Source organism: Maylandia zebra, linkage group LG17, assembly GCF_041146795.1.
Source record: "Maylandia zebra isolate NMK-2024a linkage group LG17, Mzebra_GT3a, whole genome shotgun sequence".
NCBI classification, from domain to species: Eukaryota; Metazoa; Chordata; class Actinopteri; order Cichliformes; family Cichlidae; genus Maylandia; species Maylandia zebra.
The window spans coordinates 5,033,245-5,050,839 of NC_135183.1; the positions used below are offsets into that span (position 1 = coordinate 5,033,245).

The 17,595-nt window shown below is 42.7% G+C and overlaps 1 protein-coding gene across 1 annotated transcript; it reads left to right on the forward strand.

The window, feature by feature from the left end:
- The first annotated feature begins 562 nt into the window (after positions 1-562).
- tm7sf3 (transmembrane 7 superfamily member 3) lies at positions 563-14,363 on the forward strand. Its single transcript, XM_004568872.5, has 12 exons — positions 563-835; positions 3,475-3,629; positions 8,996-9,146; positions 9,497-9,617; positions 10,347-10,518; positions 10,622-10,799; positions 10,905-10,991; positions 11,821-11,901; positions 11,995-12,150; positions 12,274-12,374; positions 12,845-13,007; positions 13,101-14,363. The coding sequence occupies exons 1-12, from the start codon at positions 757-759 to the stop codon at positions 13,352-13,354; spliced, it is 1,698 nt and encodes a 565-aa protein (XP_004568929.3). The 5' UTR covers positions 563-756; the 3' UTR covers positions 13,355-14,363.
- The last annotated feature ends 3,232 nt before the right edge of the window (positions 14,364-17,595 follow it).

Genomic DNA, 17,595 nt, shown 5'->3' on the forward strand with positions numbered 1-17,595 from the left:
AACTTGTGTTGGGGGAATAGAATTTAGACCAGCTGAAAAGTAGAAGTACACTGCATCATATTTGGACTTGGGTGCAGTCTTTAAGTTATCTTTCCCCATATTTTTTTACTGCAGACGCAAGGCACACCAGAGGGATGTTAGAAAGCATCCACCCATTCTATGGTTTATATTTGAAAACTTAATTTAAATGTAACTGCTGGTAAAGAGCAGCTCGTGTGCTGCTTTGTGCGCACATTAAATAGTGTCTGCCAATTAGTCTCCTGTTGTGATTTGTTACGGTCTGATGGACAGATCTAATCGAACTGAGACACGGCTAATGAGGTAAAGTCATCATTAATTAATTAAAACGAATTTAAATTGTAAATAAATAATTGTTTAAATGTTTGAAATGAAATTAATTTAATACATCATTTATATATTTTGTTAATTAATTGTTTAACGTTTTATTTAATTATTGACACATTTAATTTGATGTATCGAAGTCACTCAAGATCGTGTTGATGGTTGGTGACGCCAGAGGGAGGTGGGGATATCGCGGGACGGAGGACGAGAATCTCGCGGTGGCTTCGTTAGGCAGTCAGAGCGGCAGAGGGAGAAGGTCGGCTCAGGCAGGCTTTCAAGTCAGTCAAGCATGTCGCTTTCGGGTTTGCAGGGACTCTTACAACCCAAACACGGGACGCTGCCACATTACCAATGATTTTACGGAGGAGCAGATAGAAAAGGGTTTGTTAAGAATTCAAAATAGAGAGGCGGAAAATGTCTCGGTGGATTTGGTTCCCGCTGCTGCTGCTACTGCTTCTTCATTTGGTGTATGAAGTTGAAGCGCAGGTAGAAAGTGAGTAGCCTTACCAGAGGATTTTTTTTCTTTCTAATCTGATGCAAAGTGACTTTCGGTTTTAGAAACCTTTAAATGTAAATGGTATATAATCAAAAAGCTATCATATTCAAACTAGTAGTGTTGTGTTTGGGCTGCAGGACACTAGAGTTGCCCTCTTGTATGGCATTAGCTAGCTAATTAACGCGTTATTCTATGTAACGGACTAAAACTGTCTATTTATCCCACACAATTTAATTCGGTTATGTTTAAAGTTTGAAATAAGGGGATGCTCGTACACAGGATGTTAGTCGTGCCTAACCCTATTGTGAGTTAAGCTCTGCGTTTAAAGCTGTCCTTAACGAGTATGCCGAGATTTACAGGTCCAGGTAGCTTACTTACATATTTTATCTGCAAACAGGAAATGTAAACAGTAATCTGTCTCAGATGTGGTGGAAGAGGCAGCTAGGTCTTACCATAAGAAGAACCTTAGACGAGCCACAAGAAGGAAATCAGAATTTAAATTGCTTCTGCATAAATTGCAGAAGTAAGACTGTCATCCAGGGGGTGCTACTTTGAAAGTAGTGCATCTAAATCAATTTATCCAAATGTAATATATATATATATATATATATATATATATATATATATATATATATATATATATATATATATATATATATATGATTACATATAAAGGGCTCAATAATTGTCAGTTAAGCAGTTCGGCTGATGCAAAAAGCAAAGATGGCAGTCAACACGATGCAAAGTGATTGAACTTGTGTTACACCAGACTCTGCCCTGAGGCTGAAGTTCTTTCTGCATGTCAGGAGTGCGTAGGCACCTTTGCAGTGTGTGTAGCCTGCTTTGAAATTAACCAGTCATGTTGTCCCTACCTCAAAGCGCTAAATTAAAATCACTGACCAGGTCAGCAGGATCTGTCAGGAATGATAAATCTAAAAGCACTGATAATCCTGAGCTGTGTGTGTTTTGAAAACTTCAAAACATTCTTTGATTTTCACACAGCAACTTAATGAATCTTGCAAAAAGTTACCTCACACATTGTGAGCCTCTCGTCCTCATAACACACAGTCTTCGATGTTTGAAGTCTTCCCACACAGTTCCTGCTGAGGAACTATGCAGTAATAGTTAAGGAAGTGTGGAAGATTGCTGTGTGTGAGTGCAACAAAACCAGAAGTGTGGCCTAACTGAAAACAAGTGCAGTTACCAACACAGTGTTTTGGTTTGTTTAATTATTACCAAGATTCACTTTTATTTATATGGCGCCAAATCACAACAACAGTTGCCACAAGGCGCTTTATATTGTGAGGTAAAGACCCTACAATAATATAAAAATGGCATAATCATGTTCACATTTCACTGTCTGTTCTGTGTATCTGCATCACCTTTCAAAGAGGGGAAAAAAACAGTTGTTTTCCAGTGTAATCTGTTCTTTTTAAAGGGCCGTATGATGCCACATTTGTAGCTGTCAGTCTTGGTGCCTGAATTATGCTTCATTGTCTTAATATTTCAAATACAACTGTTAAGTGTAATCAACACTGGCCTATGATAAAAAAAAAACCCTCATTCTGATTGCCTTCAGTTATGGTTAGAATTAGAGGTCTTCACCGGAGCTTAGACCGCAGTGGGTTATATATAATCAGGCGAATGAGTCAGAAATGGCCAGTAAGGAAACTTCAGCCTGTAGTTTGATGTTAAGTGAGGACACTGATAAGATATAGGCTGCCTGATTGGTTCCAGTTATTGTGGAACTTTGTTTTATGGAATAACGCAGATCTGTTAGAAAGAACATAAACAAAACGAAAACCAGTAGTCATGTAAGCAGATGATCAGAAGAAGAAGACATGTTTTATGAGTCTAGTCTATCAAGCGGTTTATAAATACATTTTTTGTTTTGTTTTGTTTTCTGAACTGAATCTCTGTATGCAGATCTTTACAAAACAGGAAACATAATAAATGAGCAGCTGACATTTTACAGTTCGGGTCCAGCCATCACTCTGACAAAGCCTCCACTTTCTGAGATGTTGAAGGATGTTTATGGTGCCATTTAATCAACGTATCAAATTTAGATGGTACACTCGATTATTTCCGTATAGTAGCCTCGGCACAGAGAGCACGCCTTCGTTCAGGCTTTTGTGTGATTAATCGGTTTTAGGATCTGGTTTAAGGTGGCGTGTTTGGCTTATCACCTACTGTCAAAACTGCTGCTGTGTCAGATGATTAGCATTTTACTGTATGTTGACTAGTACCAGCTACAACCTGCCAGCCAGTCTTCTTTTCCACAGTAACTTAGACCGACTGAAGCAGGAGAACAAATACTGTGTACAAGTACTGTGATGAATTTATCATAAACTTTCTTGGACTAGGCTTATAAAAATCAGCGCTCACATGACTTTAAATTTAATTTTCGTCAAATTTTATCTGAACCTCTTTAAGTACTGTTAAAGATCCCTCTGTGGTAATCACATCCCTTTCAACTTGTGCCTCTCCACCACTGTGTCAGAAGACTTTATTTTAATTTTTGGAGTGAGTGAGATAAATTTGGCGAGCAGGCCGGGTGGTGAGTGATGTGACTAAAAGAGAACCAAAAATCCTGACTTACAGAATACATAAATCACACTTTCCCCTTTCTTGCTCAGACCGGGTGATTTTCCTGCCGGGGAGGTTCCAGAACGTGAGCATCTCGCAGAATGAGACGGTGCAGGCGGTGGTGTCCACGATCCCATCAGAGGTCGCTTTCATCACTCTGCAGTTCCACACGCAGCATCGAAACGCAACAATCTCCTACACAAGGGTGAGGAAATGCTGAGATGTTAACCTCTGGTGTGAAGAGGTGGAAAGAGCAGTGAAAGTGTGCCCTCAAGTAGAACTGCTGTTGAAATATTACTTAATTAAATGAAAAAGAACTGGTGTTATCAGTAATAGACTGTATATAAAGGTTGGCTGTACCCACAGGGACATCACCTTTTAAAGGCTTAACTTTTTTGTTTTGTTTTGTTCCTCCATTAAAAACGCACCAACGCCACCAATATCACTTTGTCAGTAGGCAAGTAGACAAATTTGAAATTCGAATATTGCAATAACCGTACAGTGATGAACCTGCTTGTTCAACAGAAAGCCAGCAGCACACTGATGATGCCACGTAGGTCACATGGTTATGTTTTTCTGAACACTTTGAAGTTTAAACTTTAGCTTCATGGCGGGTACCATTATTTCCCTGCACGGCTGCTATTCGAGCAGAGATAAGCTGTCAAGATCAAAACTGTTTTTTTGTAAATGGCTGTAAAAATATTAATTTGATTCAATTTAATATGATTTGCTTTGTCACTATCGTTTTTAAAGCTTTTGAGGCTGCCATTTCTTACTCAGCCACATTCTTCAGTAAAACTGTGTAGATATATTGTGTTAATACTTCACATTTGGCATATATTTAGGACACAACATTGAAACTAACAAATACAACAAATTGTAATAGTGGTTATTTGTTTATTTTAGTGTGTAAATATTAGTTCATTTAGATGGATGTGAGTGGCAAACAAGAAGTTTACAGTGATTTTAGTAACCAGCTGGCTGAGCTGTCATTGGTCTGTCCTCAGGCCTTTGTGAATCCAGAAACGTGTCATGACAATTAGTGAAGGCAGCTAAAGTACAGTTTCCATGTTTGTTTAACTGTTTCTTTAAGCCAGCGGTCCCCAACCTGCGGGCCACGGACCAAATGACTCACAGCCCGGGGGTTGGGGACCCCCGGGCTGTGAGTCATTTGGTGCTGGGCCATGAGAGTTCAGGCTCAGGTGTGAAATTTATGGTTTTCAGGGTTTTTATCGTCAACTCGGTCTCCCTGGGTCTTTTCCCGTGTTGTAGTTGTGCGTCTGATTTTGAAAGAAATATTTACGCGTTACCATAACGACCAGAGAGCATTAAGGGGCAGAGAGGAGGATGTTACACTCAATTTTGTTGGCGCATTTCAGGAGGACGCTGCTAATAAAGTTACACAATCACACAGTGAATTCGCATTTATTATTATATATAATACCACAGTTTTTGTCTTGGTCTTATCATTTTATTTTGTTGTATTTATCCGCGACCCCTTAAAGGCTGGTCCGTGAAAATATTGTTTTCTCATTGATCATCATTTTGAAACTCAGCCTGGCATGACAGTGCGTTCAAGGCCCTACAGGCTTCCTGAGCATAAACGACAAATTGTTCAGAGGGAATTGGCTGAAATGCTGAAAATGGAAGTGATAGAAGAGTCGCACAGCGTCTGGGTTAGCCCCATAGTTCTTGTGGTGAAGAAGGATGGGTCTATACGGTTCTGTGTCGACTATCGCAAGGTGACTGAAGTGTAGGGCTGGGTATCGTCACTGATTTCTAGAATCGATTCGATTCAATTCGATTCAATTCGATTTGAATCTGGGAAATTTTGCCTCAGACAGTCAGAAATATTATAATTCAGATCAGTACATTTACATATTTTTGTATCTATAAAAAAAGGAAGCTGACACACGCAAGTCTTTATCAAAGGTGTGAGCATCACAGCAGATGCCTTTGTGTCAAAGTAGCTGAAGATAAAACACAGAAAAACATGAAGGTGGTTTTCCTGGCCTGGATTTTATAAAAATATTCTGCAGTACATCAAAAACAAAAGAAAACCATTAATAAACATATGAACATTACCTCTGAAGTTACAGCGGTTTTATTAGAGACACGCTAAGTGTTTTGCATTTTGCATAATTTTAAAAAGTTTAAATTTGTTCAGAAGCCTATTGAACGGCAGAAATTAGGTTTTCTTTTCGGAAGTAAGTAAAAGGAAAAAAAACATCGGCCGACAGCCTGTAAATAATAGTAGTCTTGTGCGTAACAAGCAAGCACAGATTTCGGGGATAGACAGGAAACTGTTCTTGAAGTACACTGAGAGAGAGAGAGAGAGAGAGAGAGAGAGAGAGAGCTGTGCATGAAGTGTGATTTTTATTGTGGTGGAAGCAAAACAGCAAAAGTCAGAGGGAATTCATGACGATGTGTATGTGAAGCGTAGTTTGGATCTTCTTTTGCTGCTGGTTCAGTCAATATTGTTTGGAGAGAGATAAAACTAACAGCTTTAGAATCGGCACAAAAAGGGCGTAAACACAAAGCGTGGACCCGCCGAAACATCAGAATCAGCGAGCTGTCGGCTTTCAGCCCCGACCGTGTCCGTGCCGTCGGTGAGAAAGGCCACATCTCACTGATTCTGATCCGCGGCTCCGCGCTGTGTGTTTACGTCTTTGTGCAGAAGCCGTGTATCTGCTCTCATTTACTGTTTTAGCTGTTTGGTGGTTGTCAAAATTTTGTGATGTTTCCACCTGAGATTCTGGAATTTTGGACAAAATACATTTATATAAAAAAATCGATTCAGGATTTTAATGAATTGATATCACGTTATCCAAGCCAGAATCGATTTTAATCAATGAATCGATTATTAAAACCCACCCCTACTGAAGTGTCACGCTTTGATGCTTATCCCATGCCCGGGTCGACGGGCTCCTGGACTGGTTGGGCACGGCCCGTTTTTTCACGACACTGGATTTAACCAAGGGCTGCTGGCAGATTCCCTTGTCTGCCGAGTCCAAGGAAAAAACTGCCTTCTCCACTCCGTACGGTTTGTACCAATTCGTCACGCTTCCGTTCGGCTTGTTCGGAGCCCCGGCCACCTTTCCACCTGAACTGTCACAATAAGCAAACCCAGAAATAAACGTGATAGCTCTTTCTCGATCTGTGTGTGTGTGAAGTGCATTTTACAAAGAGTTAAAGAGGGGATGTTTTCTGTTACATCAGCAAATCAGATGTGTAATCTAAATTGGGTGATCCTTCAGAAGTGTGGTCACATGACACAGCTAAAATATAAACGGAAATAAACTCAGAGGCATATTTCATAGTGCATCACGGGCAGTTAGTTCTACATCTGGCTAATGAATGAGGCTTTGTGAGTGAGGTCATCTGACCCTCTGAGAGAACCCGCAGTCAGCTGATCTACAGTCCTCTGGTCATGAGTGGCAGACGGGGCGTTCCTCAGGGGGAAAAACTTCTGGCGTCAGTCCCAGAAGTCTGAGGAGACAGCGCCGTTTGGGTCCATGCAGCACACAGGAGCATGGAAAGTAGTTTAGCTTAACTTTCCTTATTTACGTTTCTGGTGGTGGCAACAGTGGAAAGGGCCAGAAAAACAAATCCATGTGATTGAAGACTCGCCTTATCATTAAGACATGTCTCAAGTTTAAAGATCACCAGCAATCACCAAAAACAAGCACAGAGAAATTTAGAAAGAACAAAACAGGAAGTGTGCTTTTACACAGCATCAGATAAAGCTTAATGAAAAGTGAATATGCAGATTGTGCACATCAGTTTCCTTTATATTCTTATCTCTTTTGTCAGTTTCCTTTTTTTTCTTCCTTTTTATAACTCTGGCTTGTTTGACATGATAACTACAAGATCCTGATTTATATTTGTCGTTGTTTATCAGCTGTCAGTGTTTTTGGTGACTGACTATTTCAATTAGAAGCATAAAAACAGATAAACTAATCATTTTTAAAGGAAATGCTTTCATAAACCAAACCTACACTTAATTATATCACTGTTTTACCCACTTCCTGTTGGTGACTTAAGTGTTGAAACTTTAACTCACTTGTGATAGTTGGGTTTGAAGCGACCCCACCTCTGCGGCTGATGACACAACTGAAGTTGAGCCTGTGCTGTCTTGAGAATCTCTACATACTCCAGCAGCGTCTGTGTCCACAAGAGATGGTGATACAATGCGGTTATTATACAGCAGTGGGACTGAGAGCCATGTCATGGGGGCGCAGATCTTCTATGCCGCCAGGCCTGTCACACAATAGTAATTCAGATCATTGCCTGAGTATGAGCTTTTTCCATTTGTTGTCTGTCACAAGCAAAAATCTTTCCACGTGAAACACAGTACAGATAATGTAAAGTCTCTCGGTTTTCATTAGACTCTGCTGGCTCAGTGCTGAAGCACGTATAATGTCGCGCTCTAACCCGTGCGATAATGTATTTTTTGCTTTGATACAACATATTCTCTAACGCTAAACCAGCTTGTTCATGTGAACGCAGTGCTCACCAGGTCAGGATGTGGTATACCATGTAGCACACGCCTGTGTTTGATTCGTCCTGCTCTCAAAGGCAGTGAAATTCAAATTAATGACGTTTTAACAACAAAAAAACATTTACAGTAAGAAGTCAATTTAATGCAAAGTTAAAGGAGAGAAAGGGAGTTTTCTTCATGTCAGCAATCTCTTCAATCACAAGCAGCTTTCATTTCCAAATGAAGTAGCTGTTGTATTGTTCACAAACGTAGCTCTATCCTAAAACTACAGGACATCTGCAAGCTGCTTTGCAGACCACGCCCACCCCGACACATGTTTTAATGCTGATTCAATCAGTCTCATATCTGCTTTCTTTGATGCCTGCTCTGTTTTCTACAGGAGGTCTTACTGCTCTGACAGAAGAGTGTGAAAGTCACAGAACAGAGCCATTGTACCAACTAGAAATCAGAGCAGAAGGAAGTTATTTTTTTTACTGTAGCGGTGCTTCCTGGGCCTAAAGATCTGACTCTTAAAATAAAATGTTTGTCATTCTTCTTAGGAGCTCTATTATTGGAATGTATGTCCTTTTTTTTTTCATAGCACAAGTTGAGTAATGTTTTCTTTCCTCTTGTTTTGGAGACAGACACCAGCATTTAAGGTGTTTAACTTTGTTAGGACCTGAGTCTGCAGTGAATCATAATCGCTGGCAAGTTCACACTAATCCACCAAACAAAGAACCAAGTGTGTTGAGACGTTCAGAGGAGAAAGTGTTTATGTAGGTTAAACTGGCAGGGGATCGTCACCACCTTAGTTTGAGATCAGACTGTACATCATTTTGGTCAAGACAGAACTATCTCACCCACGTTTGCATGGAAATGTTTCATGGTCCTCAGAGATGAGGGCCTGATGGCTTTGGTAATCCACAGTCTCTCATCTATAACCACCATGAAGTTGAATGCTTGGTGAATTTTTCCTCAAGCACCATCATGAGGTCAGACCATGAATGGGAGCACTTCTATGTTTTCTAAACAGCACAGCATGTGCCTCTGCATATTATCTGCTTACTAATTGATATCTCTGTTCGGATCAGATGCCGGGCCTGGGCCTCTCCCTGACTGCGGTGGACTCGGGGCTCGTGTCGGCTCTCCGGCGGGACCAAACGTCCCTCACCTTGTTCCTGTCCTCTCCTGATGGCAACACTGTGGCAGGGACCGGGGTCATCCTCTCCTACTCCAGCACCGGTAACACTTGAACTGTCCTCCAGTACAAAATACACCAGTGTGCTTCTCTTCTGACTTGTTTCACTGTCTTTGAATGTTGCCTGAGAAGCACAGAACAGGAAAGTAAAAGGAGAAGAAAGCAAAAACTTTGGACATTAACTAAAACAAACCATGTCAGCACAGTGTGATTGTCACTGGAGGAAACCTGAGCCGACCACGAGCTTGTATTCGCACTGATTTGGTTTACCTCCACTGGGTGTTGAAACCTATTTTAATAAGTCATGTTGACATAGCAGAATGACTCTCAGCCTTCCTCCTATTGGCCCACCACGTCCAGTCCAGCGTCTAACAGTGAATGTGTTCTGTGTCAGATCCAGTTCCAGGAGCGTGCAATATGGAGTTTGACCTGGAAATTGACCCAAACATCTACATCCACTACAATCTCTATGAGACCACGATCCGTTTTGCACCTGCCAACCTGGGATATGAGAGGTAGCACATGACACCGACTCTTACTGTTTTCTTCACTTCCTGTTCAGCCTGTTGAGCCACAGGCATCAGCGGCTCTGTACAGAGATCACATTTGCCGCGCGCTATCGTCAAACCACCTCCGTTTGTTTTCTTTGAAATGATCTCGTGCTCTCTCTCTCTCACACACACACACACACACACACACACACACACACACACACACACACAGCCTCACCTTCTCACGCTTTGCTTTGTATATCAGTGCCACAGAGTTGTCCTGAAATGGTTTTGCTCACTTACACACAGTCATTTCCTGTTTGGTCTGTGGAGACTCTATTCAAATTTTAATGTGAAAGGTTTCGGGGGAAAACATGCATCTTATTTGCTTGTAGATAATATGTTTGTTAGACAGTGTCACACTTTTTTTGTTTTTGTTTTGTTGGTTTTTTTTATATTTCAAGCATCACGCATGTAACATGGTAAATGGTTTTGATATAGTTGCTAGAGTGGTTTAACTTTAAACACTAAAGGTTGGTTTAGTGATGCGTTAGAAACTCTTCTTGTCTGACATGTCTAACTGGAGTTATGTGTTATTATATCATGTGATCAGTCGGCCTGGTGACCACTCCCTCTAAGCTAAGATTCAGGTCTTAGCTGTGCTACAGGTTTTGAAAAAATGTAATACTCTGAAAAAATGAAAACAAAATTGTGGTGATCCAAAGATAAATGTATGTTGCTCTTGTCCGTCAGAGATGGAGCTCCTCCAGCCTGCAGCCAATCCACAGGAGCCGACACGCGCTGGCGGCTGCAGTACGACATCTACCAGTACTTCCTGCCTGAGAATGACCTGTCAGAGCGCAGCCTGTTCACCGGCTTTCAGGCCGTGGCCGACAAGCAGGGCATGATGGAGAACGGCAAACGGGTATGCAACGTGAACGCAGCGGATGCCGAAGATTAGCAGTCGAATGTGCCGGAGCTGCGTGTTTACAAGTCTCCTGCCTTTTCCTCTCTGTGTCTCCCCGCAGGTCATGACGCTGGAATCGACAGATGTGAGCTCGATGGTTTTCAACTCCATCCCCGGTCAGGGCATAATCTACTCTGTGATCGTTAGAGACCCGCTGTTGAACACCTCGGCCTCTTACGTGCCCGCCCACACCTACGCCTGCAGCTTCAATTCCACTCTAGACAGCTGCCAAACTCTAGGTGAGCTTCTGAGCTCTGTCGAAAACTCGATGCTATTGAAGCACGGATTTCTGACTGTATAAATGACTGATTTATTTTAACTGCGGTTTGTAAATGATTTTTCAGGGAAGATATCTACAAAAATCTTCTTCACCATCACTGGCTTGGCAGGGCTGTTTGTCTGCTTCTTTGGGCATCGGTTCTTTAAATGTGGTGAGTAGTTAGTTCTTGTTTTGTGTGGCTTTGGTGCTACAGTATCCCAGTGCATGATGGTCAGTCTGTGTAGTATTAATACTACTACAGTCAGGACATTTGTGAGTATATAGCTCTGAATGCAGGATACTAATCCAGCGTGAGTCAGATTTTTTTGTTGATTTGTGTCAGTAACTTTATTGGTATCGATCGGTCCACATCGTCATCTTTGTAGCTGATGAAACTTCAGGTTTCAGCCACTCTTTAGTCTTAAGCCTTTAAAGCTTCCTCTCTAGACTCTGAAGCTCTCTGCCAGTTGTTTATTTTATAAACAAGAGCCTCCCATCACGGGTCGTTACATGGTCAGCAGAGAGAATTATGGGGTCAGAAGCTGTTTTTAAAAAAAAAAAAGATAACTTCATCATAGAAACTAAACAAAGAAAAAGCCTCAATTGCACACAGAGCTGCTGCAACATCTTCTCAGCCCTTCACTCTTCAGTCGGTGGGTTTTAGCAGTGGCGTGCCTCTCATGTGGTCTCCCTGGCCTGTCACGAACAAATGCATTTGTTCCAAACTGAACCCATCACTGTGATCGGCCCCTGCTGCCAGTGCTTCTAATTAATCTGATAATGACAGACACAGTATTTCTCCTCGGTCTGAGGAGAATTTGTTATTCCGGAGCACGAGGCTTCATGACGTCCCAGGAGCTGGAATTTCAGTAGCTTTAACAATGTTTGTGTGAAATGTGAAGAGAATGAATTGCTGTTATCTTATGTGTGGTTCTTCTTCTCTCTCCTCCCTCTGACTTTTGTTTCTTGGGCCCTGTTTCCACCTCTCCTGAACCCCACAGAGCTGTTTTGCATGGGATTCAGCTTTGCAGCCTTTTTGTTCTTCATCCTCATCACGAGGACCACAGAGCTGGACTATGACAGTAAGTCGGGGGGGAATTCTAGGCTTTCAGTACTTTCACATGATGTGCAGCATTTCATGCTTTTCACTGCTGTCTGTGTCTTTCTCTGTGCAGTCCGTCTGACCCTGTCGGCTGTGCTCGGCGTGGTGGGCGGGATCATCCTGGTCATGATATGGTGGCGTTTCGGTTCAGTCGTGGCCGTGGTCGTGATTGTGGTCGGCCTGATGCTCGGCTTCCTCCTCGCCTCCGTTGTCCTCTTCACTCCATTAGGTACGGAATAAATCTGGCTTTTGTTGTGTGTCGTTGACTCTTCAGTACCGTGAGAAAAAGCTACAGCTTATTGTTAAACGCTTCATGTTCCATAAGTTTCTGTGTGTCGTGGTCTTTCTGCAGGAGACATCGATGTGTTCAGGAAATCCGACGCTGTTTTCTGGGTGACGTTCTGCTGCGTCACGCTCATCGTTCCACTCTTTTTCGTGCGTTGGCCCAGAGAGGTAACTGATTTAACGCTTCAGAAGCTGGAGGTGTTTAAAGGTTTTTAGCGTCACCTGGTGGTCATGTCAAGAATGACATTTAGGTCAACAGCAGGTACCAGAGACTGTAAGGGTCTAATGGTGCTTAATCCATCATTATTTCATTCATCATTCATGTCCTGTTTCAATCAACTTCGCACTTTGCTGCATTGCTGCCTGGCTAGAATAATAATTTCAGTTTTATATAACTGCTTCACTGAGTGAATGGGTTAAATGCAGAGAGCAATTTCCCCACGGGGCTCAATAAAGTACAATAATAATAATAATTTAAGTTACACAGCCCAAAATGATCGAACAAGTGTGCTCACAAGATAAATTCACTATTTTTGGAGAAATGGCACGGTCCAAAGCACAATTACAACACACAGAGTGCAGCATTGATTTTGCAAGCCTTCATAGCTCAAACAGTAAAAATCATGTGTGTGTTTCAGGGAAACATCACCACATGTGGGATCGTTGGCGCTTACGCTGTGGTTCTGGCTGTCAACGCCTACATTTACACAAGCCTCTCTTACATCACCCTGAATATCCTCAAGCGCTTGCTCAACAACACCTTCAGTGCAGTGTTCACTGACGTGCCGTTTCAAACCATCGGTGAGTACACGAGTGAATGTCAAGAGCTCAGCAAAGCTGGCAAAGTTGAGTTACTGGACTTCAACTAAAACTCTCTGGTTTCCTTTTGACCAGATTACGTCATGATCACAGTGTGGGTGGTGCTCAGCGTGTGCGGCATCGTACTGCAACTCTACCGCGAGCGCTCCCGGCCGTTCTTCCCGCCCAGCCCGTACCTCATGTGGCAGCAAGAACGCGAGCGGCGTAAAACTAACGTCCTGGACCCGAGCCACCACTTCCCCTCTCTGCCCAGCCGCCTCCTGGCACGAGTGCGGCAGCTCACCATGCGCACTGAGCCGGTGGGAGAGCACACACCACTGCTACTGTAAACCCAGGACACATTCAATGGGTGAGGTTACGTTTGACCTTGGGAGCCTCAGGCTGCCAAGTTACAAGGACACCAGAGCCTGATTGGACAGGTGCTGAGGCTCCAGCTCAGATCAGCTGATCGAACTTGGGCCTTAGTAAAAAGTGACATTACAGACCTCAAGCGGAAGGAGCGACTTCCTCTGAAAACTAACGCCACTTTTATCAAACACTTTAAGACATTTTAACAATCACAGAGGAGGGACTGAAAGAGTTGCCTTAATTATCTTTTTAATGTCTGAGATGCTTGTTTTGATGCTTCATGTTGCTTCTGCTCAGTTTACCGTCAGCACTGAAGTCCCAAACCACTAACAGTTCACAAAGCAAGGCGTCTCATCTCAAGTTACTCAGATTATTTCCATCAGCACAGTTTTTTTGTTTGTTTGTTTGTTTGTTTGTTTTTAAATGACAAAACAGAAGATATGTGTTTCCTCGGTACATGGTGTAGACCTGCTGACCACTACTGTCATGGAAAACTTTAATATGGAAGTCTCATGAGCCACTTTAAGCTCTAACTGGACTCCTGCAGGTCACAAAAGACATTTTAATACATTTTAAACAAAAAGAATAATAAATCAAGATTTAATATTTATCCAAATGTGTGCCATATATGAATGTTTTAACCTGTTTGCTTATCTTGATTGGACTGAAGTCATGCAGTCCTGTCACTCTTTTTGTACTTTGCACACTGGATTTTACACTTTTTTTTAAATTCCTCTCGCTTTAATGGTGCTGGCTGATTTCCTGTGAATCTGTTGTGCCACAACTTTTCTCGGGGCTTCACACTCAGCTTGAAGACTACTGATGAGACAGCTGATGAACTCTTTCGCCTATAAGTCAACAGGAGTTTGTTAGGATTTCAGAACTGTTCACATGACTTTTATAAATGGCATCCAGATCTGTTTTAAAAGATAAGGTCAGTTGTAAATTGTAATTTAATGTGTTTTGATATTTAATAAATGCCTAGAGGTAAGAACGCATCTCTTGTCTGATTGTTCCCCAGACAAAGGTGTTCTGATGATTTCTTTCTTCCATCATGTTTCTGACTTTCATCTTCATGAAGATCAATATAAGCTCTATAGAGTAGTAATGGGATGTATCTAAAAGTAAAGACAATTCCTCTCCATTGTTGTTGCATTTTAGCTCATTGTTTTAATGAGATATATATTATAGTTAAATATATTATTAGATATATTTTGTCACAGCTGAAGTTAATTTCATAGTTCATTCATTTCATAGTGTCCCAATACTGGATTGATGAAACTAGTACATTTTCTCAAGAACATTTTTAGGCTTCATGCAAGGATTGTTAGAGGAATGTAGATTCATCCATCTGGGGGGTTTTCTGGTGTCGTCCTCACCTAAGAAGGCAGGTAAGGTTTAATATATGTGAGACGTATGCATACAGGTGCTGGTCATAAAATTAGAATATCATTGAAAAGTTGATTTACTTGACAAATTCCATTCAAAAAGTGAAAGTTGTATAATGAATACATTCAGTCCACACAGACTGATATATTTCGAGTATTTATGTATTTCAATTTTGATTATTATAACTGACAAGTAATGAAATGAATGGGTTTTTTCACAATCCTCTCCAGGGAGTGGTTATCCCTATTGCTTGTATGCTTTTTTCTACCACATCTTTTCCTTTCCTTCGCCTCTCTAGTAATGTGCTTTGACACAGAGCTCTGTGAACAGCCAATGACCTTTTGTGTCTTGCCCTCTTGCAAGGTGTCAATGGTCGTCTTTTGGACAACTGCCAGGTCAAGCGTCTTCCCCGTGATTGTGTACTCTACAGAACTACACTGAGAGACAATTTAAAGGCCTTTGCAAGTGTTTTGAGTTAATTATCTGATTCAATATTGAACCTTTTCTCAAAATTCTAATTTTCTGAGATACTGAATTTTTCATTAGTTGTCAGTTATAATCATCAAAATTAAAAGAAATAAACACTTGAAATATGTCAGTCTGTGTGTAATGAATGTACACATTATACGACTTTCACTTTTTGAATGGAACTGGTGAAATAAATCAACTTTTTGATGATATTCTTTTGATGATAATTTTATGCCTAGCATCTGTATATATGTAGCCTCCGCTTCTTCGTCTCTCAGAGGTGGTTCAAGGTTCAAGGTTCTTTATTTGTCACATGCATAGTTATACAAGTATAACACACAGTGAAATGTAGCCTGACACGCTCCTCGACATGTGCAAAAATTGGGGGGTGTAGAGGAAGAACATTATATATATATATATAGTATATACACTGGGTGAATGTGCAGATGAGCTCTGTCCATGGTGCTGATATAAATTATAGGTGTAGCTCATACGGGTCTTTAGGGCATATTGGTGCTCGAGACAAATGTATTGCTGTGTGAAGTTTTTGTGGCTACACTTCATTATATACTTCAATTCAGTTTTATTCATATGGTGTCAAATCACCACAGCAACTTTAGAGTGCTTTACGTTGTAAAGTTAGGTCAGGAGATGCACACGCCTACAGTACAGCCAGGGCTAATCTAAAGAAGGGCATCAAAAAAGCCAAACACCATTACAAAAAGAAGGTAGAAGAACACTTCTCCAACTCCAACCCCCGACGCATGTGGCAAGGACTCCAGACCATCACAGACTACAGGACCACCAAACCCTCCCCCGCATCCTCTGATGTCTCCTTCCTCAACGAGCTCAACAACTTTTATGCTCGTTTTGAGCGAGGGAACCCCACAACCACAACCAAAGCAGACATGACGCCAGACCACCAACCTATGACTCTCTCCCCCACCGATGTAGGAGCGGTGCTGAGCAGGATCAATGTCCACAAGGCTGCAGGCCCTGATGGCATCCCCGGGCGTGTTCTCAGAGCGTGTTCTGGGGAGCTTGCAGGAGTGCTCACAGACATATTCAATCTGTCCTTGGCCCACGCTGTGGTACCGGCCTGCTTCAAATCCACCTCCATCGTCCCGATACCCAAAAACTCCAACCCATCTTGCCTCAATGATTACCGCCCAGTAGCACTCACCCCCATCATCACTAAGTGCTTAGAGCGACTGGTCCTAGCACACTTCAAATCCTGTCTCCCCCCCACCCTGGACCCCCACCAATTCGCATACCGCCGGAACAGGAGCACAGAGGATGCAGTCTCCATCGCACTGCACTCTGTCCTCTCACACCTGGACAACAACAACACCTACGCCAGAATGCTGTTTATAGACTTCAGTTCAGCATTCAATACAATCCACCCCTCACAACTCATCAGGAAACTGACAGACCTGGGTATCAGTTCCCTCATCTGCAAATGGTTACTGGACTTCCTGACCAACCGCCCCCAACATGTCCGGCTGGATAACCGCTGCTCATCTACCATCACAATGAACACCGGTGTACCACAAGGCTGCGTGATGAGCCCTTTCCTCTACTCCCTCTTCACCCACGACTGCAGACCTGCTGATGGTTCCAACACCATCATTAAGTTTGCAGATGACACCACGGTGATTGGCCTCATCAGTGACAACGATGAGGCCGCCTACAGGGAGGAGGTGGATCGTCTGGCTGAGTGGTGCGACAGAAACAACCTGCTGCTTAACACCGAGAAGACCAAGGAGCTCATCGTGGACTACAGGAGGAATGCTGACCCACATCCACCCATCCACATTAAGGGGACGGCTGTGGAGCGTGTGAGCAGCTTCAAGTTCCTGGGAGTTCACATCTCCGAGGATCTCATCTGGACAACCAACTGCTCCAAGCTGGTCAAGAAGGCTCACCAGCGCCTCTTCTTCTTGAGGACTCTGAGGAAGAACCACCTGTCCTCAGACATCCTGGTGAACTTCTATCGCTGCACCATCGAGAGCATCCTGACCAACTGTATAACAGTCTGGTACGGGAACTGCTCTGCCTCGGACCGGAAGGCGTTGCAGAGGGTCGTGAAAACTGCCCAGCGCATCGCCGGAGCACCACTTCCTGCCATAAAAGACATCTACAGGAAGCGGTGTCTAAAAAGGGCTGGGAAAATCATCAAAGACCCCAGTCACCCATCACATGGACTCTTCACCCTCCTGCCCTCTGGGAGGCGCCACAGGAGCCTCCGGACTAAGACCACCAGGTACCGGAACAGCTTCTTCCCCACAGCTGTCAGACTCCTGAACTCTGCCTCCTGACATCTGACCCACGTTAAACTCATGGACTGAACATACACACACCCACA

What these genes read in the sequence shown, in the direction of transcription:
- tm7sf3 (XM_004568872.5), top strand. Translation starts at nt 757, where the DNA reads ATGTCTCGGTGGATTTGGTTCCCGCTGCTGCTGCTACTGCTTCTTCAT. An exon ending in GCATCGGTTCTTTAAATGTG is followed by an intron (nt 10,992 to 11,820) that starts GTGAGTAGTTAG and finishes TGAACCCCACAG; the next exon opens with AGCTGTTTTGCATGGGATTC. An exon ending in TCGTGCGTTGGCCCAGAGAG is followed by an intron (nt 12,375 to 12,844) that starts GTAACTGATTTA and finishes TGTGTGTTTCAG; the next exon opens with GGAAACATCACCACATGTGG.